Source organism: Nomascus leucogenys, chromosome 15 (genome assembly GCF_006542625.1).
Source record: "Nomascus leucogenys isolate Asia chromosome 15, Asia_NLE_v1, whole genome shotgun sequence".
Taxonomy (NCBI): domain Eukaryota; kingdom Metazoa; phylum Chordata; class Mammalia; order Primates; family Hylobatidae; genus Nomascus; species Nomascus leucogenys.
Window position 1 is genome coordinate 59,022,625 of NC_044395.1, and position 24,217 is coordinate 59,046,841.

Here is a 24,217-nt window from a genome sequence, read left to right on the forward strand (position 1 = left end):
TTTAATATCTAGAAGTTGTATTTCAAAGCTTTTGTAATTTTCTTCATTGTCAGATTTTATTTTTTATTGTCAAATATCCAATGACAGAGGCCACCTCTTTTAAAACAGAAGGTTTAAATGGAAATATACATTATACTAAGTCTTATATTTTATAGCCTTGAAAGTTTCTATTCATGTAATTAAACTTTTTCTGATTTTTAGAGGAACAGAAAGAAAGTGAAAAGATGAAAAGTGAGGAGCAGCCTATGGATTTAGAAAACCGTTCTACAGCCAATGTTCTAGAAGAGACTACTGTGAAAAAAGAAAAAGAAGATGAAAAGGAACTTGTGAAACTGCCAGTCATAGTGAAGCTAGAAAAACCTTTGCCAGAAAATGAAGAAAAAAAGATTATCAAAGAAGAAAGTGATTCCTTCAAGGAAAATGTCAAACCCATTAAAGTTGAGGTGAAGGAATGTAGAGTAGATCCTAAAGATACCAAAAGTAGCATGGAGAAGCCAGTGGCACAGGAGCCTGAAAGGATCGAATTTGGTGGCAATATTAAATCTTCTCACGAAATTACTGAGAAATCTACTGAAGAAACTGAGAAACTTAAAAATGACCAGCAGGCCAAGATACCACTAAAAAAACGAGAAATTAAACTGAGTGATGATTTTGACAGTCCAGTCAAGGGACCTTTGTGTAAATCGGTTACTCCAACGAAAGAGTTTTTGAAAGATGAAATAAAACAAGAGGAAGAGACTTGTAAAAGGATCTCTACAATCACCGCTTTGGGTCATGAAGGGAAACAGCTGGTAAATGGAGAAGTTAGTGATGAAAGGGTAGCTCCAAATTTTAAGACAGAACCAGTAGAGACAAAGTTTTATGAGACAAAGGAAGAGAGCTATAGCCCCTCTAAAGACAGAAATATCGTCATGGAGGGAAATGGAACAGAGTCCTTAAATTCTGTCATAACAAATATGAAAACAGGTGAGCTTGAGAAAGAAACAGCCCCTTTGAGGAAAGATGCAGATAGTTCAATATCAGTCTTAGAGATCCATAGTCAAAAAGCACAAATAGAGGAACCCGGTCCTCCAGAAATGGAAACTTCTCTTGAGTCTTCTGAGATGGCAAAAGATCTCTCTTTAAAAACTGCCTTATCTTCCACTGAGTCATGTACCATGAAGGGTGAAGAGAAGTCTCCCAAAACTAAGAAGGATAAGCGCCCACCAATCCTAGAATGTCTTGAAAAGTTAGAGAAGTCAAAAAAGACTTTTCTTGATAAGGACGCACAAAGGTTGAGTCCAATACCAGAAGAAGTTCCAAAGAGTGCTCTAGAGTCAGAAAAGCCTGGCTCTCCTGAGGCAGCTGAAACTTCTCCACCATCTAATATCATTGACCACTGTGAGAAACTAGCCTCAGAAAAAGAAGTGGTAGAATGCCAGAGTAAAGGTACTGTTGGTGGTCAGTCTGTGAAAAAAGTAGACCTAGAAACCCTAAAAGAGGATTCTGAGTTCACAAAGGTAGAAATGGATAATCTAGACAATGCCCAGACCTCTGGCATAGAGGAGCCTTCTGAGACAAAGGGTTCTATGCAAAAAAGCAAATTCAAATATAAGTTGGTTCCTGAAGAAGAAACCACTGCCTCAGAAAATACAGAGATAACCTCTGAAAGGCAGAAAGAGGGCATCAAATTAACAATCAGGATATCAAGTCGGAAAAAGAAGCCTGATTCTCCCCCCAAAGTTCTAGAACCAGAAAACAAGCAAGAGAAGACAGAAAAGGAAGAGGAGAAAACAAATGTGGGTCGTACTTTAAGAAGATCTCCAAGAATATCTAGACCCACTGCAAAAGTGGCTGAGATCAGAGATCAGAAAGCTGATAAAAAAAGAGGGGAAGGAGAAGATGAGGTGGAAGAAGAGTCAACAGCTTTGCAAAAAACTGACAAAAAGGAAATTTTGAAAAAATCAGAGAAAGATACAAATTCTAAAGTAAGCAAGGTAAAACTTGTCTTAATTAAAAATATTTGTCTCTATATATTAATAGGTTTTTTGGTTTTGTCTAAAACTTAGTCATCAAAGACAACTGAAAAAGTATCTTTCTTCCTCTGTCTGAGATACCTTTTCAGACTTTATACTCTTACTTATACTCTATATTCTTGTCATCTTTTAACTTTTTTAAGAAATTAAAATAGTATAGGAATATATTCTTCTTGTAAACTATTCAAATAATATCCAACCTGTAGAATTATAGAATGAGAATTCCCATTGCCACTATTAACAGTTTGGGGATAATTGCCACTATTAACAGTTTGGGGTATAGTATCTTTCCAGTCTTTTTTTTTTTTTTTTTTTTTTTTTTTTTTGTGAGACAGAATCTCGCTCTGTTGCCAGGCTGGAGTGCAATGGCACTATCTCGGCTCACTGCAACCTCTGCCTCCCTGGTTCAAGCGATTCTCTTGCCTCAGTCTCCCAAGTAGCTGGGACTACAGGAGCGCGCCACCACACCCAGCTAATTTTTGTATTTTTAGTAGAGGTGGGTTTTCGCCATGTTGGCCAGGATGATCTCGATCTCTTGACCTGGTGATCCGTCCACCTCGGCCTCCCAAAGTGCTGGGATTACAGGCGTGAGCCACCGTGCCTGGCCCTCCAGTCCTTTTTCATGCATTTATGTGGATGTTCATAAATATTTACTTATTTAAAAAAGAAATTGGATCAAATATGTTCATTTTTCTGTGAGTTTTTCACTTAAAGTGTCTCTGAACTTTTCGTGTCCGTAGATATAGTATCTCTTTTGCTTGTTAATGGCCACACAGTACTCCATAGTGTGGATATACCTCAGTTTATTTAACCACTCACTTACTGATTGACATTTAGGTTGTTTCCAATTTTTCACTATTACAGGCAATGCTGCATTGAAGATCCTTTTGGACATGAGTGAGTATTTCTTTAGAATAGACTCCTAGAATTGGAATTGCTGGGTCAAGGGACATGTATATTTTAAGTTTTGATAGCTACTTCCACGTTGCCCTCCAAAAGGCTCCATTAATATAGCATCTTATTACAGTGTATGACAGTGCCTGTTTTCCCCATTTTACTCATTATTATTGGTATTATTCATCATAACTATGACCCTGTTATTTTAAGCAAAATATTTTACAAGTCTTTTGCTAGTCTGTGGGAATTTATCGTAATCAAAAGTGCTACTTTTCTTTTTAATGTATTTAAACGATCAGATCATTCTTCATTGTAAGTGATCCTGTGTTCCCTGAGATACTGAATTTTTAATGTTTTTTTTAAGTTTCCTCTTTTGTTGTTAGACTTATTTTGTTCTTTGCTGGAGACCTATAGTGTAGGAATAAACTAAAATACAAGTTAAAAGAGTATAAAACTATGCAATAAAAAGCTGTTAATCACATTATAAATTTGCTCTCTGAATGTATATATTTTTACGTTTGTCAGGATTTTTATATGCACTCTGGCTTATTTAAAATTTAAAATTTAGCTCTAATACAGGATTTTAGATTTTTACATGAAAATATGTGAGAATATAGTCATCATTCTCTTATGAAGTATTTAAAATGTACATGACCTTTGACCCAGAATCCTCTTCAAGGAATTTATCCTAACCACAGAGATGTGTGTAAAAGTATTTATAAAGATACAGTACATTGTTGACGAAAGTGAAAAACATGGGAAACAACTACCTAAATGTCCAGTAGAGGATTAGATAAAAACAGTTATGTAATGGCATTTATAGTAATGTTAGGAGAATGTGACTAGGAAAAATATAAGACCAAGTGTTCATTATAATTCGGTTTTAAGAAAAAAGTAAACAAAAATGTAGAAAAAATAGTGGAAATATATACCAAAATTTAACCATAGCTATATCTGATGACGAGACTATAATAATTTTCTCCCCTTTTTTTGGTATATTGGCTGAATATTATGCAATGGACATGTAATCAGGAGATTTTTAAAAGACATTCTTATGTCAAATTATCCCAATTTTTTTTATTTTATACAAGGTGAAACCCAAAGGCAAAGTTCGATGGACTGGTTCTCGGACACGTGGCAGATGGAAATATTCCAGCAATGATGAAAGTGAAGGGTCTGACAGTGAAAAATCATCTGCAGCTTCAGAAGAGGAAGAGGAAAAGGAAAGTGAAGAAGCCATCCTAGCAGATGATGATGAACCATGCAAAAAATGTGGCCTTCCAAACCATCCTGAGCTAGTATGTACCTGATGTAAATGAACAATACTCATATTACAGACATGGTGAGGTTGCCTGGAGCAGCCTAACTCTTCTGGGTTTTATCATTATTTGAATTTCTTAATGATAACTTGTATGCTACAGAGTAACCTTTATTTCTGTTTCTCATATAACCTAATTGTAGGAAGGCCAATGATAAAGATCCTACTTTCGTTCTACTTGGCTTGTATATTAATATTTCCTCTACATAATAATACACCCCAGTCTCTTCTCACAGATTGATGAATGTATTCAAGTATTTTTAGTTTGTTCTTTTTTTCTTCTTTCCCTTTAAATTACTTAATAATGGTATTTCTGCCTGGCATGGTGGCCACATGCCAGTAGTTCCAGCTACTCAGGTGGCTGAGGTAGGAGGATTTGAGCCCAGGAATTCAAATGCAGCCTGGGCAGCATAGCAAGACCCTGTCGCATGGATAGCTGGATAGATAAATAGGTAAGATAAATAGGTAACTTTATAATGATATTTTTGAAGTGCCAGCTTTAAGTAAATTAGGCCTGAAGGCCTTACTGCCTTCCTGTAAAAACATGTAAGTCAAGTAATAATGTAGTAGGGCTTTAAATTTTTTTTAATGGCAAAAGAGTGGCGTTGGAATGTTTCTAAAACAAAGAAATGATAAATGCTTGAGGTGATGGATACCCATGTGATTATTACACATTAGATGCCTTTATTAAAACATCACATGTACCCTATATACTCTATGTACTGACTAAAATTTTTTTAACATAAAATTTTTTTTTTAATTTATAAGAGAATAAATTGTAGACCAGATATATTCCAATAAGAATAGTACTACATTTATAGGGAGCTTTCTTCCCCAGGAAGTAAGTTCTTCAAAGGTTGCCTGAATCAGGAGAATCAGTATCTAATCTATTATATATAACATATATAAATATTATATATAAATACATTTTATATAATATATACTATATATATATATATAATTTGCAGTTCATAAGTGAGTCTGTTGGGGAAATAGCCTTCTTATAACTAATTCTATGCACCTGTGCTGTTCTTTTGAACAGATTTTACTTTAAAGGCAAACTCCAGCTATTAAGTAGAAGAAAATGTAAAGAAAGATGTTTCTACCTGAGTAGAATCGTGTGGACCAGAAACATTTGAGATCCTCTAAAATTTGGAAAATTCCTAAGAGGTGGTTCTCCAGGCTCTTTTTTCGTGCAAAGCATTATGATGTGATGGGAAAAGCATAGGGCCAGACAGCATGAATTCAGATCCTACTTATCAGGATAATACTTATCAGGAGCTATCTTATCTATATTTTGATTTCTTTATTGTAAGATGGGACTCACACCACATACTTCTGAGGGGCGTTTTTAACAGCTCATGTAAAGTCACCTAGCACAGTTTCTGATCTATATTATGTGCTGGGTTAAAGTTAATTCTGGTTTACTTACTCTTTTCTTTCTTACTGTTAATATCATATCTGGAAACTAAATGTATTATCAATGAAGTTTATCATAACCCAGTAGTTTTTAAAGGCTCAAGTAAAAGAGCCAGAGAATGACTTGAGCTCTGAGAAGAATAGATGTTGAAATTATGCTGAGAAGATCCCTCTAAGCATTTTATGATCATCAAGGCTATGCAAGTTAAGTCAATATTTTTATACAGAGAAAGGCCAAGAGGACATTTGAGATAGTAGTCTTTTCTGCCTTCTAAATCAAGAAAAAAAGCAACACTTGTGTTCTCTCCTTACCATTTTCTAATGTCCCTTTAAACTAAAAGAGGGCATTTTACCTAAAGCAGCAAAGGCTGCTGTAATGAACTGATGTGAAGAAATGAGAAATAAAATGGGGTGAGCAGAAATTATATTGTGAATGACATTGGAAACTGAAGATCCCAAATATGGTAGATTTCTTATGCCAAGTGCTTAAGGATAATCCTCAAGTCAAAATATCAAGCAGCTATTATATGTTAAATCGTAAGAATATGCTGCTGAGCTAGAAAGGCATGGTCCTTGTCTTAATTCAGCTTTAACAGCAGAAAAGCAATAAATGTATAAATGAATATAGAACTCTAAGGGATTTTCCAGATGTTTTAGTCAAAATAAATGAATTATTACCTGAGGCTTGGAAATCTTACATGGTAGTATTTATTTAGTGAGACTTTACCTTTACTGCAGAGTAGAAGCAATCTTCACTTTAGAAATAAATTCTAAAAGTTTGCCTGTAATTTTGATATTTGAAATTTAGGTTACGTTTTGTAGAAACTATGTGATAAATTGATTAGGTGGCCAGGTTAGTCCACATGTGCCTATGTAATCAACTGTATACCGGAAGTATAATACCAATGTAATTAAGTACCAAACCCTGGGTATTGGGAGCAAGTGGTGATGCACTGTAATGGTGTGCCTCCTCCCACCCCCATGGTACAGGTTAGGATTGCAGAAACTTCATCTATACTAGAGTTGAGCAAATAAATAAAGTGTAAATAATAGGAGCCATGATGAACCCTATGATGGTAGATTAGAACTGGAGATACTAGCATGAACTCCATGTTTATTTTAATATAGGCACAGAAAGATATATGTGTATACATATACCTACATATATACCTTAGTGCTGTCCTCTGAGAGAGATTAAAAGTAGTTGCCAGTAGCAGTGAGCTTTCAGAGCATCCAGATCTTGGTTTCTAAGTACCATTATCCAGTAAAGGAGCTAGGACTTCTTGAAGAAATGGTTGGTTCTAAGGCTTGGGCAGGGAAAATACAAGATGTTCCTGAAACATCCTGTTGTGCCAGAAAGTAAGGAAGTACTTAAAAAAAAAATGCAGGCAAGTCCTAAGGACACGAGACAACCTGAAAGAGTTTCCACTGTGTCCATGGCTAGAACAGTTCCAACAACAAATTACATAATGGTAGCTTTGGATTGTAACCCAAAGAATAAAATAAATAATCATTAATTCATATTGATATAAATAATTGAACAAACAAATATGGGGAAGAAGAGACTTATTTTCCTTACAGAATAATTCCTAATAACATATGTAGAAGGCCTAAGGGAGATAGGAAATCACCATCAGAACACCACAGTAATAATCATTGCAAGCAAAATCCCCAGCGAATGCTAAAACTAGTGAGCAGAACTTTAAGGAGAGAGAAGATATTGGCATAGCTTCAGTGCATCTCCCCCAAGGTATTTATTGATTTATTACTATTGAGATTTTAATATATATCCACAAATTATGTGATACTCATACTTCTAGAAAGCTTAATTCCCTTACCCTTGAGTGTGGGCTGCACTTATCTTGAGAATAGAGTACGGAAGGTAACCTTAGAGGGGATAAAACTAACGGATACTACTTTAACCAAGTGACCAAAGTTAATACCAGCAGTAGTAAGTCATATTGATAACATGTATCCCCTGATACAATGCAGTGAGCAGGGCACTTCCCCTCTGTGGGTTCTTCTCCAAAACCCAGAACCCCAGTCTAATCATGAGTAAACATCAAACAAACTCAAATTTCAGGACAGTCTACCAAAAATAACTGACTAATATAGTACTCTTCAAACTGTCGGTCAGGGAAGACAAAGAAGGACCAAGAAACGGTTACGTACTGGGGGATACTAACAAAACATAACTGAATGCAATGGGATATGCAAGATTCAAAATCAACAAAAGGACATCAGTGGAAAAACTTGTGAAATCTGAATAACCTGTTTAGTTTATAGTATTGATGTTAATTTCTTAGTTATGATAAATGTACCATAGTTATATGAGGTAACAGTGTTGAAAATTGGGTGAAGGATATAAGAGAACTTTGTACCATCTTGGAACTCTTCTGTAAATCTAAAATTATTTAAAAGTAAAAAGTTTTCTTTTAAGTTAAACATTTTTGAGTATACTATGTTAAGTTTTAGACCTTGGTCCTCTTAAACTCAAATACCGATAAAACTATAAGACTAAGTGATGTTACGAACCTTTGTATTACATGATGACGGTTCTGAATGTAGTTGTATTCCTTTTCTATACCTCAGTCTCTTCCTTATTTGAATTTACATGATAAAAAGAACCATGAGTGTTTCTTACAGGTAAGTAATTGAAATGCTATTTAAAATGGAAATTTTTTGTGTTTTAAAAATTCTGTGTGGTAGAGTAGTCTTTGATACTTGAGCTTTAAAACTTTGTTGTAAGGAATGTGTTGTTATAGCCTTTATGACTATATACTGAATGAAAAAGGATTCTAACTCTAGGTCAGAAAGGACTTGTTATTTTTAACTAAATTTTATAACTTAACTTTTTTTTAGGGCCGGGCGCGGTGGCTCACGCTTGTAATCCCAGCACTTTGGGAGGCCGAGGCGGGTGGGTCACAAGGTCAGGAGATCAAGACCATCCTGACCAACATGGTGAAACCCCGTCTCTACTAAAAATATAAAAATTAGCTGGGTGTGGTGGCAGGCACCTGTAGTACCAGCTACTCAGGAGGCTGAGGCAGGAGAATGGCTTGAACCCGGGAGACGGAGGTTGCAGTGAACCAAGATTGCGCCATTGCACTCCTGCCTGGGTGACAGAGCGAGACTCCATCAAATAAATAAATGAATTAATTAATTAATGTCAGATCCCTAATCATCAGAGCTTTTTTATTTACTAGCTTTATGCAAATAAAGAATGCTTTGCAGTATAGTACTCAGAAATATTGAAATGTCTTTAACCTAAGAGTCATTGAATTTTATTCATAGTTAGGTTGACATCAGTGTGGTTATTTCAGATTCTTCTGTGTGACTCTTGCGATAGTGGATACCATACTGCCTGCCTTCGCCCTCCTCTGATGATCATCCCAGATGGAGAATGGTTCTGCCCACCTTGCCAACATGTAAGACCCCACCCACTTCTGTTTTTCTAGTCTTTGAGTTTGTATTCAAATTAATAACTGTTTAATAGCTACTGAATGAATATTTTTAAACTTCAAAGCAATGTGTAAATAGTATTTACCTCTGTTTAGATTTCTACCGTGTATTAATAGCTTTTAGGTTTTCCTTTTTGTTTTTTTTTTTCCAAAGCAGGTATCAGAAGCCCTCTAAGTTTTGTAAAATTATGAATGATTTTTTTCTTGTATTTGTTAAAAGCACAAAAAGCACCAAGTGTAGATATGTAGAAGGAAGGATATATGTTTCTTCCTGTGTATCACTTTGTTTCATCCTCTTTTTTGGTTTCTACCTACTTTGTATTTGTCAGTAGTTTTATAGATGGTGTTATCAGGGTTAGGAGAAACATAGATTCTCTTCTATCTTAGGCAAATTTCTTTTAGAAACTGAAGAATCAGGTTATTTCTGTGCTACTGTGCTCATTGGTTACTTTTCTCTCACAAACCTACTTTCATTTGCCTTAAAAATGATAGATTAGGCCAGACGCAGTGGCTCACACCTGTAATCCCAGCACTTTGGGAGGCCGAGGTGGGCAGATTACAAGGTCAAGAGATCGAGACCATCCTGGCCAACATGGTGAAACCCTATCTCTACTAAAAATACAAAAATTATCTGGGCGTGGTGGCACATGCCTTTAGTCCAAGCTACTTGGGAGGCTGAGGCAGGAGAATTGCTTGAACCCGGGAGACGGAGGTTGCAGTGAGCCGAGATCACGCCATTGTACTCCAGCCTGGCAACAGAGCAAGACTCTGTATCAAAAGAAAAAAAATATTTTGATGGATTAAGCCAGGCATGGTGGCAATAGCTATAGTCCCAGCTCCTTGGGAGGCTGAGGCAGGAGGATCACTCAAGGCCATGAGTTTGAGACCAGCCTGGTCAGCATAGCAAGACCCTATCTCTAAAAAATTTAAAAGTAGTAATAATTATTTTTTTTAAATGATGAAAGTTTGGCCAGGCATGGTGGCTCATGCCTATAATCCCAGAACTTTGGGAGGCCAAGGCAGGCAGATCACTTGAGGCCAGGAATTCAAGACCAGCCTGACCAACATGATGATACCCCATCTCTACTAAAAATACAAAAATTAGACAGGCGTGGTGGCACACGCCTGTAATCCCTGCTACTTAGAAGACTGAGGCACCAGAATCACTTGAACCCGGGAGACAGAGGTTGCAGTAAGCCAAGATTGTGCCACTGCACTCCAGCCTGGGTGACAGAGTGAGATCTGTCTCAAAAAATAAAATAAAATAAAATAAAATAAAATAATGAGCTTTATGCATTTTTCAGTGAAATGGGCTTCTGTAGCTTAGCACAGCTTTATTATCAATTACATTTTTCAGCTCTGTTTTGACTCAGTAACTGTGTAGCATTGTTTGTGTATTTTTTTCCAGTCTCTCTCTTTTTTTTTTTTTTTTTTTTTTTGAGGATAGTCAAGTGAAGCCGTGGGAGTGGAGAAAGAACAAAAAAATCTGTAACTGGTTGTGATCAGTTAGTTGTAAATACCACGGCACTCACACCAGCCCAGTCTCTTTTTTAAAAAGTAGTTTTTCGCATCATTATGTTTTATCGTACATATAACCTTCTCCCTTTAAAACATCTTGGGATCTTTTTTAAAAAGTATAATCACTGTTACATACACATGTTGAACCAAACGTTATTTTAAACATTGACTATTGCCAGTAGGATAGGCACAGAATGCATTTCTTTTGGCAAAGCTATATGTTTCTTTAACGTGTGCTTTATTTCAAAGGTACTGTGCTCATCTTCTGTTCAAAAGATGTGTTTAATTAAACACAGGAAAACTTCATTGTTCACTTACTATGTGGTCCCTTACCAGCTCTCAGAGCACACTACCCATGAAGTTAACATGTATGTAATAAATGATAGCTAAAAGTTGTTTAAAATGACTCTTATCTATTTTGCTTCTTCAGAAACTGCTCTGTGAAAAATTAGAGGAACAGTTGCAGGATTTGGATGTTGCCTTAAAGAAGAAAGAGCGTGCCGAACGAAGGTATTTTTATGTGTATGTTAATGTTTTGTTTGGGAATATGAGAGCAGAATTGTTTCATTGTATGGATAAATGGATCCATCTAAAACAAGGATTGGCATACTGTGGCCTGTGGGCCAAATCCAGCCTCCTTTTTGTTTTTGTACTGCCTGCTGACTAAAAATGTTTTTTATGTTTTTAAATGATTGGGGGGAACAAACTAGAATCATATTTCATGACACATGAAAATTACATGATACTCAAATTTTATTGTCTGTGAATAAAGTTTTATTGAACATGACCTTTCTCATTTGTTTATATATTGTCTCTGGCTACTTTTGCCCTGTGACAGCAGCATTGAGTAGTTGCAACAGAGACCTTATGACCTGCCAAGCTTGCATGCTTATTATCTTTCCTTTTACAGGAAATGTTTGCCAACTTTCTATCTGAAGTATTTATCAGAACTAGCTGGGCATGGTGGCTCCCGCCTGTAATCCCAGCACTTTGAGAGGCCAAGGCAGGCAGATCACCTGAGGTCAGCCTGGCCAACATGGGGAAACCCTGTCCCTACTAAAAATACAAAAATCAGCTGGGTGTGGTGGCGCACACCTGTAGTCCCAACTACTCGGAGGCTGAGGCAGGAGAATCTTAGCGGTGAGCCAAGATCACGCCACTGCACTGCAGCCTGGGCAAGAGTGAGACTCTGCCTCAAAATAATAAATGAATAAATAAAGTATTTGTCAGAACCTTCTCTGAATAAATATTGGCCCAAGTATTGTGGAAGGTATGTCCATAACTAAGTATTGTAGAGAATACAAGAGAACTATAAGAACTGGTCTGTAATTTAGTTATCCCTGTCATCTCCTTGGGTGGGCAGCTAACATTGGTGAAATAAAGAGTATTAAATGCTGAATTGTGTCCTACTAAGTGTAAGAGATGCCCCTGTTTTCAATATAGCATTGCAGTGGTGGCCTAAAGCAGTTGGAGAAGGCTTTTTTTTGAGATGGGAGTCTTGCTCTGTCACCCAGACTGGAGTGCAATGGCACAATCTCGGCTCACGGCAACCTCCGTCTCCCAGGTTCAAGTGATTTTTTTGCCTCAGCCTCCTGAGCAGCTGGGGCTACAGGCGCCTGCCACCACACCTGGCTAATTTTTGTATTTTTAGTAGAGATGGGGTTTCACCATACTGGCCAGGCTAGTCTCGAACTGCTGACCTTGTGATTCACCCGCCTCGGCCTCCCAAAGAGCTGGGATTACAGGCGTGAGCCACCGTGCCCAGCCCAGAGAAGGGTTCTTAGATGAAGTTCTTAAAACTGAACTTGAGCCTAATCTTTAAAAGGGGATTCATAATCAGGACAATAGTTCATATTTGTTTGTACCTTCTTTAATTAATCTATTTCTGAACATTGATTTTCACCTACTATGTACCAAACTGAAGAGGAAAGATCAAAAACAAAGCTCTTGTTTACATGGAACTCACCTTCTATTAGAGAATACAGACATATGAACCAATAATGTAGTACAGACATATGAACCAATGATACAATAAAATGGAAAAGTGGAGGTATATTAAAAGCCATACAGGAACATGGTGGAGGAGGATTTTAGTTCTCATAGGATTTGGGGTTCTCAAGAGAGGCCTTGTAAGATAAATTGAGGTTATACCAATGAACATATTTCAGACAAAGAGCACAAACATGAGCAAAGGCAAAGTGTAAAAGTGACAGGAGGAATGGTAGGAGATAGATTTTTGTAAAAGCTGAGTAAGGCCAAATTGCGAATAGCTTTCCAGGCTGGGGAATTTGACTTATTCTCTATAGAAAGTGGGGCAGCCATCAAAGGAGACATATGTAAGTATATCTTTATTTCAGAAAAAAATGCTCTGGTAACAAGAATGAATTAGAGTTGGGACTTTTGGAATAGCAAACCTGAGAGTCTGTAAGGCCTGAATTAGGGCAGGCACTGTGATAATAAGGTGGAGGTGTTGGGGAGAATTTTCAGAGGATTAATCTGTCGTAGGACTTGATGCCCGTTTATACACTAGTATGATTGAGGAAATCTAAGCATTATCTCCAGATTTTACCTTCATTTGCTACTTCTTTACCTTATATCCCCTGACTCATAGTCTCGCCCTCCAAATTTAGCTTGCCTTAAGGCAATCAGCTTGTCCCATGATCCTCTCACTTTACCTTGTGCAAAGGTGAACCTTAAAAATGGATTCAGCCTCCAGAACCTAAAGGTTTTGTGTTTTTTACTACCCAGTTTGAGCATTCTGGCTCGTAATGGATGCTACTTAGTTTAAAGGCAAGTTAATCTCTCAAATTGACTAGGACATAAAAGTACTTTGAACTGAGAAATGCTAGGTTATTTCTTTCTTTCTTTTTTTTGAACACAGGGTCTCACTATGTTGCCCAGGCTGGTCTTGGAACTCCTGGGCTCAAGGGATCCTCCTGCCCCAACCTCCCAAGTAGGAGGGACTACAGGTGCCCATCACCACACCCAGCTAAACCCTGGATTATTTCCATAAACTATTTGTGTTTCAGAGATTTGGAATATCTTCCAAGAACATTTTAAAAAATAAAGAATGATCCTGTATGAAATTACTAGGACTATTTTGATGTACTCTTTCTCTTGTTTTTATTTTTGACACTGCAAAAAATGTAACTAAAGGTATTTAAATTAAATCACAAATAAAAACTAGATTTTTCCTTTGCCTCCATCTTGCTCGAATCTGCTTATCCTTTTCAGAAATTAGCAGTTTTCCCATGTCCTGAAGCTGATTTGTCTCAGAAATGTAGATAGCTAATAGGCTCACCCACTAAGGAAGAGAATTTTGTTTTGTTTTGAGATGGAGTCTCGCTCTGTCACCCAGGCTGGAGTTCAAGTGCAGTGGCGGGGTCTCAGCTCACTGCAACCTCCACCTCCCAGGTTCAAGCGATTCTCCTGCCTCAGCCTCTCGAGTAGCTGGGATTACAGGCACACACCACAATGCCCAGCTAATTTTTGTATTTTTAGTAGAGATGGGGATTTCACCATGTTGGCCAGGCTGGTCTTGAACTCCTGACCTTAAGTGATCCACCTGCCTTGGGCCTACGAAAGTGCTGGGATTAATAGTCATGAGCCACTACTCCCAGCCGAGAATGTATTCTTTCTAAAAGCCAAGAATGCAAACCACTAAGAATTTCTTACCTGCTTCTTCTTTGGAGCCCTTTGATGCATACACCATTTATATGTGTAAAAGCCTGGTGAAAAAATTTTGACAACAGCCTCATATACTATAGGATATGCCACTGCAATTATGAAATATTTTGATTTTTAGAAATTTATGTTTTGAAGTATACCACAATATTTGTTTATATTACTGTCTCCAATTTACTCATTCCTTTACTTTCTCTCCTACTCTTTATTTAAATGTCATCTTTTTTATTTTTTTGGAGACAGAGTCTCACTTTGTCACCCAGGCTAGAGTGCAGTGGCACGATCACTGCAACCTCTGCCTCCCATCTTTAAGCGATCCTCCCACCTCAGCCTCCTGAGTAGCTTGGACCACAGGCACACGCCACCACCCCCGGCTGATTTTTGTATTTTTTAGTACAGATGGGGTTTTGCCATGATGGCCAGGTTGGTCTCGGGCGCCTAGCCTCAAGTGATCTACCCACCTTGGCCTCCCAAAATTATGGGTTTACAGGCGTGAGCTACCACACCTGGCTTTAAATGTCATCCTTTAAGAGGACGTCTGTAATTATGACTTTATATCACATACTAAGTTCTCAGATTGTGTATAGAAAGGAGCGGAAAGTTACTGTTACAGGAAGACCAGTCTGGCACAGAGCCAGTTAACTGATTGTTGTTGGTGTTTGCTGATTCTCCCTAATAATCTGGTTAACAAAGCTTTGGTTGTATATAGTTCCTAGAATACGTGTGTGTGTGTGTGTGTGTGTGTGTGTGTGTGTGTGTGCATGTATACACACACATATATATGAATCTTAGGAGCTCTAAACAGCAAAATGTGTGTTTCTAAAATAAATACTAGCTGTAAATTCTAGCCATCGTCATTTAGTTTTCTAAAGTAAGCACTTATATTCACTTTTTAAAAATCTGTGAAATAACTTATTTAGCATTCATCCTAGCTGCTGAGAGACGTACTTACTCCCTATGTCATAATACAAGAGCATTTTACTCCCTGTTTACTCCCTAAGCAACCCTTGTTTATGCATTCATTCAACATTTAAGCAACATGTATTGGGTACCTACTTTATGCCAATGAGTGTAATCAAATGAGGAAGTATATAATGTGGTCTTTACCATAGAGGTCTCTACAGTCTTGTGGAAAAGAGGGATGGATGTACATTTCAGTGAGTATTTAGTGGCTAGCCAGCAACTGTCTACAGACCTGATGGTGTGATGCTCTGTGAAATCTGATGTTTTAGAAATCCACTGAATGATTTTTAAACATACCGATTTTAATAGCATCACAACCTATCTCTAAAAAGACCATGAATATTCTTGTTAGCAGGGCACTAAAGGCTGCACTCTAAAAGACCTAGCCAGCTGGTTACATTAATATCCTTACATAAGGAACATTACAAGCAGAGAGAGACAGAATGGTTACTAGTTCAGTTCAGTTCAATTTAACATACAGAGGCATGTCAGAGCTCAGCTGTTCTTGAATTGGATTAACTTTGAGAGAACCAGGGAAAACACCTGCTTTTTTTTTTTTTTTTTTTTTGGAGACAGGGTCTCACTCTTGATGCCCAGGCTGGAGTGCAGTGGCATGATCAAAGCTCACTGCAACCTCCAACTCCTGAGTTCAAGTAATCTTCCTATCTCAGCCTTCTGAGTAGCTGGGACAATAGGCGTGTGCCACCATACCTGGCCAATTTTTATTTTTTCAATTTTTATAGAAACAGGCGTCTCACTGTGTTGCCCAGCTGGTCTTGAATTCCTAGCGTCGAGGGACCTCCCGCTTTGGATTACAGGCATGAGCCACCACACCCAGCCATCCTGCTGTTTTTTTAATATATAATTTAATTAAAATCAACAAAGGTTTGTTTCTTGGAAATGAAACTATGGGGATGTCATTGGCTCAAGTCTTTATTTCCTGCCTCTAGTTATCTTGAGTTGTGGCCTTCTAGAGCACAGAGCTATATGTCTGCATTGCTTTTTTTTCTTTCAACAGCAAGGAATGAATGGTCTCAGTGTCATTCACTGGGACCTTGATAAGGTTTTGTTTACATAATTTTTATAGCAGTATTTATTACCATGAGATTATAATTGTTTATACATGCACCCAAAATATTACTAAAAACTTTCTTCAGCATAACAAAGATCTAATTTGTCTAATCAAAGGTGGCTTTCCATCTAATCTTATAAACTTGTCACAGCATGACTCTTGATGAAGTCGCTTGTCTTATTTCAGTTATATTTCACCAATGTAAGTCATTTCTGAAAGATATTGTTATCTTAACCCTAGGAAATGCTGAGCTCCCTATCCATACTAATACTATATTAAAGTTTTATACTTAATAGCTCACATGGGCCAGGAGCAGTGGTCACACCTATAATCCCAGCACTTTGAGAGGCCAAGGTGGGTGGATCGCTTGAGGCCAGGAATTTGAGACCAGCCTGGCCAAGATGGCAAAACCCCATCTCTACTAAAATACAAAAATTAGCTGGTTGTGGTGGCTGTCACCTGTAATCCCAGCTACTTTCAAGGCTGAGGCAGCAGAATCACTTGAACCCGGGAAGTAGAGGTTGCAGTGTGCTGAGATTGCGCCACTGCACTCCACCCTGGGCAAGAGAGTGAGACCTTGTCTATAAATAATAAATAGCTAACATTTCTGTGACTTACCCTCTGCTATTAACCTGAAATTGTAATTTTAACATTATGTGTATTCGTGATGTTTACATAACAATTTTATTTTCAGCAAATCTCATTATTTTGTTTGTTTTTCACCTAAAGAAAAGAACGCTTGGTGTATGTTGGTATCAGTATTGAAAACATCATTCCTCCACAAGTAAGTTTCTGATTTGTAGTGTTTTTAAATGGGAGATTGTCATAATTGCTCTAAAATTTTACCCACCTTATGTAATGTTAGTGGTTTTATTTATTTATTTATTTATTTTGAGATGGAGTTTCGTTCTTGTCGCCCAGACTGGAGTGCAATGGCGCAATCTCGGCTCACTGCAGTGTCTGCCTCCTGGGTTCAAGCAATTCTCCTGCCTTAGCCTCCTGAATAGCTGGGATTACAGGTGCCTGCCACTACACCCGGCTAATTTTTGTATTTTTAGTAGAGACAGGGTTTCACCATGTTGGCCAGGATGGTCTCGAACTCCTGACCTCAGGTGATCCGCCTGTCTCGGTCTCCCAAAGTGCTGGGATTATAGATGTGAGCCACCACGCCTGGACAGTGGTTTTAAATCTATGATATACCACTATTAAAAATGGAAATTTAAGGCCGGGCGCAGTGGCTCACGCTTGTAATCCCAGCACTTTGGGAGGCCGAGGCAGGCGGATCAGGAGGTCAGGAGATCGAGACCACGGTGAAACCCCGTCTCTACCAAAAAATACAAAAAATTAGCCGGGCGTGGTGGCGGGCACCTGTAGTCCCAGCTACTCAGAGAGGCTGAGGCAGGAGAATGGCGTGAACTCGGGAGGCGGAGCTTGCAGTGAGCCAAGATTGTGTCACTGCACTCCAGCCTGGGCGACAGAGCGAGACTCCGTCTCAAAAAAAAAAAAAAAAAAAAAAAAAAATGGAAATTTAAGACCTTCGAGAAATCACCCATAATCCCTCATGATTGAAATTTTATGTATGCAGGTAACTCCAAAATGTGATATCACATCTAAACTAAAGTTACCGCTTTTACCTTTGGAGTATGTTTTCTGTTTTTACCCTGAACTTTATAATGTGTTGTTAGCTTGTTTTGCATGCTGTTTATGTAAAATGACTAAAGAAGAGTTTGGGGAGATTTGATTTTTAATTTTTATTTGGGGGATTGTTGAAAACTTCAGTTTGTATTTTTCGACACAGTTTGGGTTTTTTGAAGGATTACATTTGTTTTGCATTTATTAGTCTAATTTATAACTAAGGTGGATATATCATGAGTGAAAGTGCATAAAATGTGGTTTGTAATTTACATAATTTGTAGATTTTTGTAATTTGTAAAAATGTGTGTAAGTAATTTCATTCCGGCTTAATTAAATCACAAGCTTAAATGGCCTGTCAAGTTATTTCTTTGAGTAGCAAACCCTTTCTTCTAAATCTTTCATTCACGCAGCATACTTGTTGAACATCTTCTGTTGCAAATTAAATTATTTATCAATGGAAAAACTTCGTCATGACTGTTTTAAAACAAGTACTGGTTATAAACTCAAAAAAGCATAAGAATTTTAATACAGAAGGATTTCATCCTTTAATCACCAGCATGCTTTTTAATCTGTATACTCAGTGTTGCCATGTTTATTCACTTTTGGAGGGGATCATCTCAAACTTTTTCAAACCTTTCACATGTGCTACCTAGGTGGAGATTACAAAACTATTTATCCCAAGGAACTTTGTTTTGTCATAAGGAATAACCTCGATGCTTATTATCATATTTTTTAAGGAGCCAGACTTTTCTGAAGATCAAGAAGAAAAGAAAAAAGATTCAAAAAAATCCAAAGCAAACTTGCTTGAAAGGAGGTCAACAAGAACAAGGAAATGTATAAGCTACAGGTAAGAAGTGTATGGAAATGTCTACAGTGAAAGAGAATTTATTTTGCAAGTACACAGCATGATCCAGAAGTATGTGCTTTTCCTATCATGCTGATTATTAGCAGTTGTATGTATATTTCTTGCCTTCCATCTTTAGTCATAGAATTTTTTTTTTTTTTTTTTTTTTTGAGGCTGAGTCTCACTCTTGTTGGCCAGGCTGGTCTCGAATGCCTGACCTCAGGTGATTTGCCCTCCTCAGCCTCCCAAAGTGCTGAGATTATAGCCATGAGCCACCGTGCCTGGCCTAGTCATAGAATTTTAGAGCAGAGTGATCTTTTCCAAATGTAAATCTGTTCATGTCATCCTCTTTTGCTTTAACATACTTTATCAGATTTCCATAGCTCTTGGGATAAGGATTATTTTTGTTTGTTTGTTTGTTTGTTTTCGAGATGAGAGTCTTGCTGTGTTGCCAGGCTGGAGTGCAGTGGCACCATCTCGGCTCACTGCAACCTCCACCTCTCGGGTTCAAGGGATTCTTGTGCCTCAGCCTCCCAAGTAGCTGGGACTACAGGCACCCGCCACCACGCCCAGCTAATTTTTGTATTTTTAGTAGAGACGGGGTTTCACCATGTTGGCCAGGATAGTCTCAACCTCTTGACCTCGTGATCCGCCTACTTCAGCCTCCCAAAGTGCTGGGATTACAGACATGAGCCACCACACCCGGCCAAGCATTGATACTTTTAACAAGGCCAGTAAGGCACTGCATAGTCTCATCTCTACTTCCTTCTCCAACTCTATCTTATCACATTCTCTCTTACAAACTCTCTGCATTTGCTGCATCGCCTTTTAGTCCCTTTGCACATGCTGTTTACCTGCAATTTCCTTTTCAGTTTTAGCTTGTTAACCTCCTCTAGATCAAATCCCCCCATTATGTGCCTTCATAGCAACCAGTTCTTTTCCCTGAAAGCACTTATAATTGTAATGAGTGTGGTTGTGATGATTTATTAACATTTTTCTTCATCACTAGATTGTTAGCATGAAGGTCCTAATGAATGGACCTATTTTACATGAATGGTCTATTTTACATGAATGGTCCATGTAAAATAGACCATGCTTATTTTACATGGACTTGTGTTCCCTATACCTAGCATAGTGCTGACAGATAGTTAATGCTCCATAAGTACCTAAGTGAAAGAATCAGTAAATATTACCTGGTTTACCTTTTAACACCAAAGATACCAGAGAGAGTTTTCCATGATCACTGTTAGTAGCTATTCCTAGAAACCTTATCTTCTAAAACCCTATCTTCCAGTCTAGTGTTCTTTCCACTAAATCATGCTGTCTCATTCAAATAATAAATAAATTATATTTTAGTTATTTTAGATCATTTTTTGGCCTACAGCTTCTAAAATCTGCTGGGATAACACCAGAGCAGTTTTTTAACTTGAATAACTGGAAAAGGAGAACAGTGGATTTTATGAAACTCTTAACTTTGAACTTGCTTCTTACTTATAAACTTGCATCAGTAATCATGGAGGAATTTGCTTCTATTGTTAGTGTTAAAACTTTATAAAAATATGGTAGAATCAGTAAGGGTAAAATCCCATATATATAGGAATAGTGCCCATCCTAGTCTTTAAAAAAATACTTCAAAAAATAAAAAGTATTCTTCTATGTGTATGAAGTCAAAGCTGACAGATGGAAAGTGCAAATGTGAAGTCAGTTCTGCTGCAACATAACATGTATTTTTAAAAATCACCATGCTGTGCAAAATTATACAGGAAAAACCATAGGGATTATGGAAAATATGGGGTTAGAGACATACATTAAAAACTTCAATAGCGATGAATTAAAAAAGATAGGAATCTACTAAAAATGAGAGCGCCATTTGACATATGTTAAATAAGTAAGAAATACATAAATACTACATTAACTGTGGCGTTTTATACTGAAAAAAGACCTGAAGCTTGTCTGTGGAAGCAGAGAATTGCAGTTTGTAAATTATGGTGTGGTGGCAGAAGGAGGTTTATCTGAAATCAGAAAAGTATAACATCAGATGCAAAAGGCTATAGTTTTATTATAACACATAGTGAAGTGATGTTACTGGTAGATGTCTTAGGTGTGTGTGTTTTGTAGATTCCTGTGCAACTCAGTTCAGCTAGGTGTAGTTTTCTGCATTCACCTAGTGTTTCTCACAAATGAAATTGCACATAAATTGGCTGGGCATGGTGGCTTACACTTGAAATCCCAGTACTTTGGGAGACTGAGGCAGGAGGATCGTTTCAGCCCAGAAGTTCAAGACCATCCTGGGCATCATAGAGAGACTGTAAGAGAGAGGGTGGCAGGGAGGAGGGAAGGAAGGAAATTGCACATAAGCATGTATGAATTAAATACATATCATGTTTGAGTTGTTTTGTAATATGTCAGTCATTTTGGAACTAGGTAGAGTATAAATAAATGCGTAACACAATACATTTTATATGAAAAAACGTAGTTTACCCTAAATTCCTATTTTATTCGTATATGATTTTAGAGCTTAAAGGGATAATCTATGTTAATCCACTATCACAGATGAGACAACCAAGACCAAGGGAATATAGATACATGGAGAGTTGTATTCAGAAATCTTTTATCCGAAGCTCTGCATCTGGGATATAAATCAAGGCTGTTTAGTTGCATTAAAAATCACTTAGATTATCATTAAGGCAAGAATAGGATGTTTCATTCTTTGTAAAATAGTTTCAGATGCCTGAAGTTTCTGATGGTCTTTGATTTTAGCAAACAAATTTCTCAGTAAGAAAGTGGTCACTCAGAGAAATAGGTTATTATGCCACCTTACAGCTGCACCCTGTCCTCAGGACAAATGCTGTTTTCAGTTAACTTTGCATCTGGCATCTGGCTTTATCTGTATCTGCTATTCTACCCTAGTGAATGGATGTGCTGAGTTTTACTTTCTCAGAACTTAAGAAAAATCCACACTACAGCTACAAGAATGTTTCTCATAATATTGCAATTGTGAAAAATTGGAAATAAACTGTTTTAGCTAAATGTGGTACATCTGTAAGGTGAGATACCATGCAGCCAGTAAAAATTACATTGTAAAAGAAGAGTTCTAGATCTGAAATTTGTGAGTCCTTTGAAATTATATATTCTAACTCAGAAGGCAGGATATTTAGTTTTTAGAGACGGGGTCTTGTTATGTTGCCTAGACTGGACTCCCAACTCCTGGGCTCAAGCCATCCTGCTGCCTCAGGCTCCCAAGTAGTTGGGACTATGGGTGTATACAGCCACTTCCAGCCTCCAGCTTTTAGTCTTTTTCTGAGACAGGATTTCACTCTGTCGCACAGGCTGGAGTGCAGTGGCACGATCACAGCTCACTGCAGCCTCGAACTCCTATGCACAAGCAGTCCTATTTCCTCAGCTTCCCAGAGTGCTAGGACAACAGGCACACATCATCACACCTGGCTAATTTTTTTAATTTTTTGTTTTTGTAGATACAGGGTCTCACCATATAGCCCAGACTGGTCTCAACCTCCTGAGCTCAAGTTATACTCCTGCCTCAGCCTCCCAAGAGTGCTGAGCCACTGCACCCAGCCCCAGCTTTTAGTTTTGATGCTGTTGTTAATCCATTGTGTGCCCGTAATCCCACCCTCTTCAATATACCCTGGTGATGGAAATATTCTATTTCTTTGATGTCTGATATGGTGGCCATAGCCATATGTGACTATTGAATACTCGAATTATGTCTAGTGAGGAACAGAATTTTAAATTTTAACGAATTTAAATATATAAGTAGCCACACATGGCTAGTAATTACCATTTTTAGCATAGTTTTAAACAAGTTACTTCATCCTTTTGGCTGAGCCCTGAAGTAAAAGGCATTTTATATGTGAAGAAATCTTAGGAATCCTTTAGTCTTGATCCTTTTCTTTAAGTCAAGGTAAACAGCTTCAAGAAGTACTTTTACCTAGTTCTAAAATTTTAACCATTTGTGTATGAATTTCAGTAATAATTTCAATAGCAGTAATAATATAGCCCTATTATTGGGACTTTTTTCTTTTCTTTTCTTTTCTTTTCTTTTTTTTTTTGAGACAGGGTCTCACCCTGTCCCCCAGGCTGGAGTGCAATGGTGCATTCTCAGCTTACTGCATCCTCTGCCTCTTGGGCTCAAGCAGTCCTCTTGTCTCGGCCCTCCAAGTAGCTGGAACTATAGGCACACACCACACACCCAGCTAATTTTTTGTATTCTTTATAGAGACAGGGGTTCACCATGTTGCCCAAGCTGGTCTTGAACTCCTGGGCTCAAGTGATCTGCCTGCCTTGGCCTCCCAAAGTGCTGAGATTACAGATGTAAGCCACTGTGCCCAGACATATTATTAGGACTTAATAGTATTTATGGAACTGTAATTTTGTTTTACTTACTTTGCCATGTGATTTGTATAATTAGGAGTTGGCAAATTATGGCCTGTGGGCTAAATTCAGCTCACTTCTAGTTTTTGTACAACGTGACCTCAAAGTGGTTTTTATAAATGCTTGAAGAAAAGGATCAAAAAAAAAATGATATCCTGTGAAAATTGTATGGAAATTACCTATAATTCAAATTTTCATGCTCATAAAGTTTTATTGAAACACGTCTGTATCATTTACTTACATGTTGTCTGTAGCTGCTTTGCACTACAATAGCAGAGTTGAGTAGTTACAACAGAGACTGCATTGTCTGAAAAGCCTAAAATATTTACCATCTGGCCCTTTATAAAAATTTTTGCTGACATTGCCTCAGTCCAGTTTGTCTGCTATCACAAAGTAACCGTAAACTGGATAGCCTATAATCAACAGAAATTTATTTCTCGCGGTTCTAGAAGCTAGGAAGTCTGAGATCAAGGTACTGGCAGGTATGGTGTCTGGTGAGGGCCTGCTTTCTGGTTCATAGATGGCACCTTCTAGGGTGTTCTTAATCACAGAAGGGATGAGGGGACTTTTTAGGGTAGACCCAATGCCTAGTGAAGGCCTGCTCCTTCATAGATGGCCATCTTCTCACTGTAACCACGTATGGTGGAAGAAACAAAGGGTCTCTCTCTGCCTTCTTTTATATGGGCACTAATCTTATACATGAGGGCTCTGCCAAAGACCCCACCTCCTAATACCGTCACCTTGAGATTTAATATTTCTACATGGGGATTTTGAGGGGACATAAACAATCAGACAGTAACAGACATCTGCTAAAGGTAATCTTTAAAAATAAAAGGCCAGCTGGGTGCAGTGGCTCATGCCTGTAATTCCAGCACTTTGGGAGACCCAGGCGGGCAGATCACGAGTTCAAGAGATCGAGACCATTCTGGCCAACATGGTGAAACCCCATTGAAACCCCATCTCTACTAAAAGTACAAAAATTAGCTGGGTGTGGTGGCC

At 37.9% G+C, this 24,217-nt stretch overlaps 1 protein-coding gene across 3 annotated transcripts in view; it reads left to right on the forward strand.

The window, feature by feature from the left end:
• Positions 1 to 24,217, forward strand: part of RSF1 (remodeling and spacing factor 1) — a 158,329-nt gene that overhangs the window by 120,728 nt on the left and 13,384 nt on the right. For 2 of the 3 annotated variants that reach the window (XM_003254671.4, XM_030828731.1), the window contains 6 exons: positions 202 to 1,976; positions 4,004 to 4,210; positions 8,973 to 9,077; positions 11,059 to 11,138; positions 17,077 to 17,131; positions 18,720 to 18,829. In XM_003254671.4, the coding sequence (XP_003254719.2) occupies positions 202 to 1,976; positions 4,004 to 4,210; positions 8,973 to 9,077; positions 11,059 to 11,138; positions 17,077 to 17,131; positions 18,720 to 18,829 (2,332 nt within the window). The remainder of the gene's footprint in view (positions 1 to 201; positions 1,977 to 4,003; positions 4,211 to 8,972; positions 9,078 to 11,058; positions 11,139 to 17,076; positions 17,132 to 18,719; positions 18,830 to 24,217) is intronic. The other variant, XM_030828730.1, reaches the window with a different exon arrangement.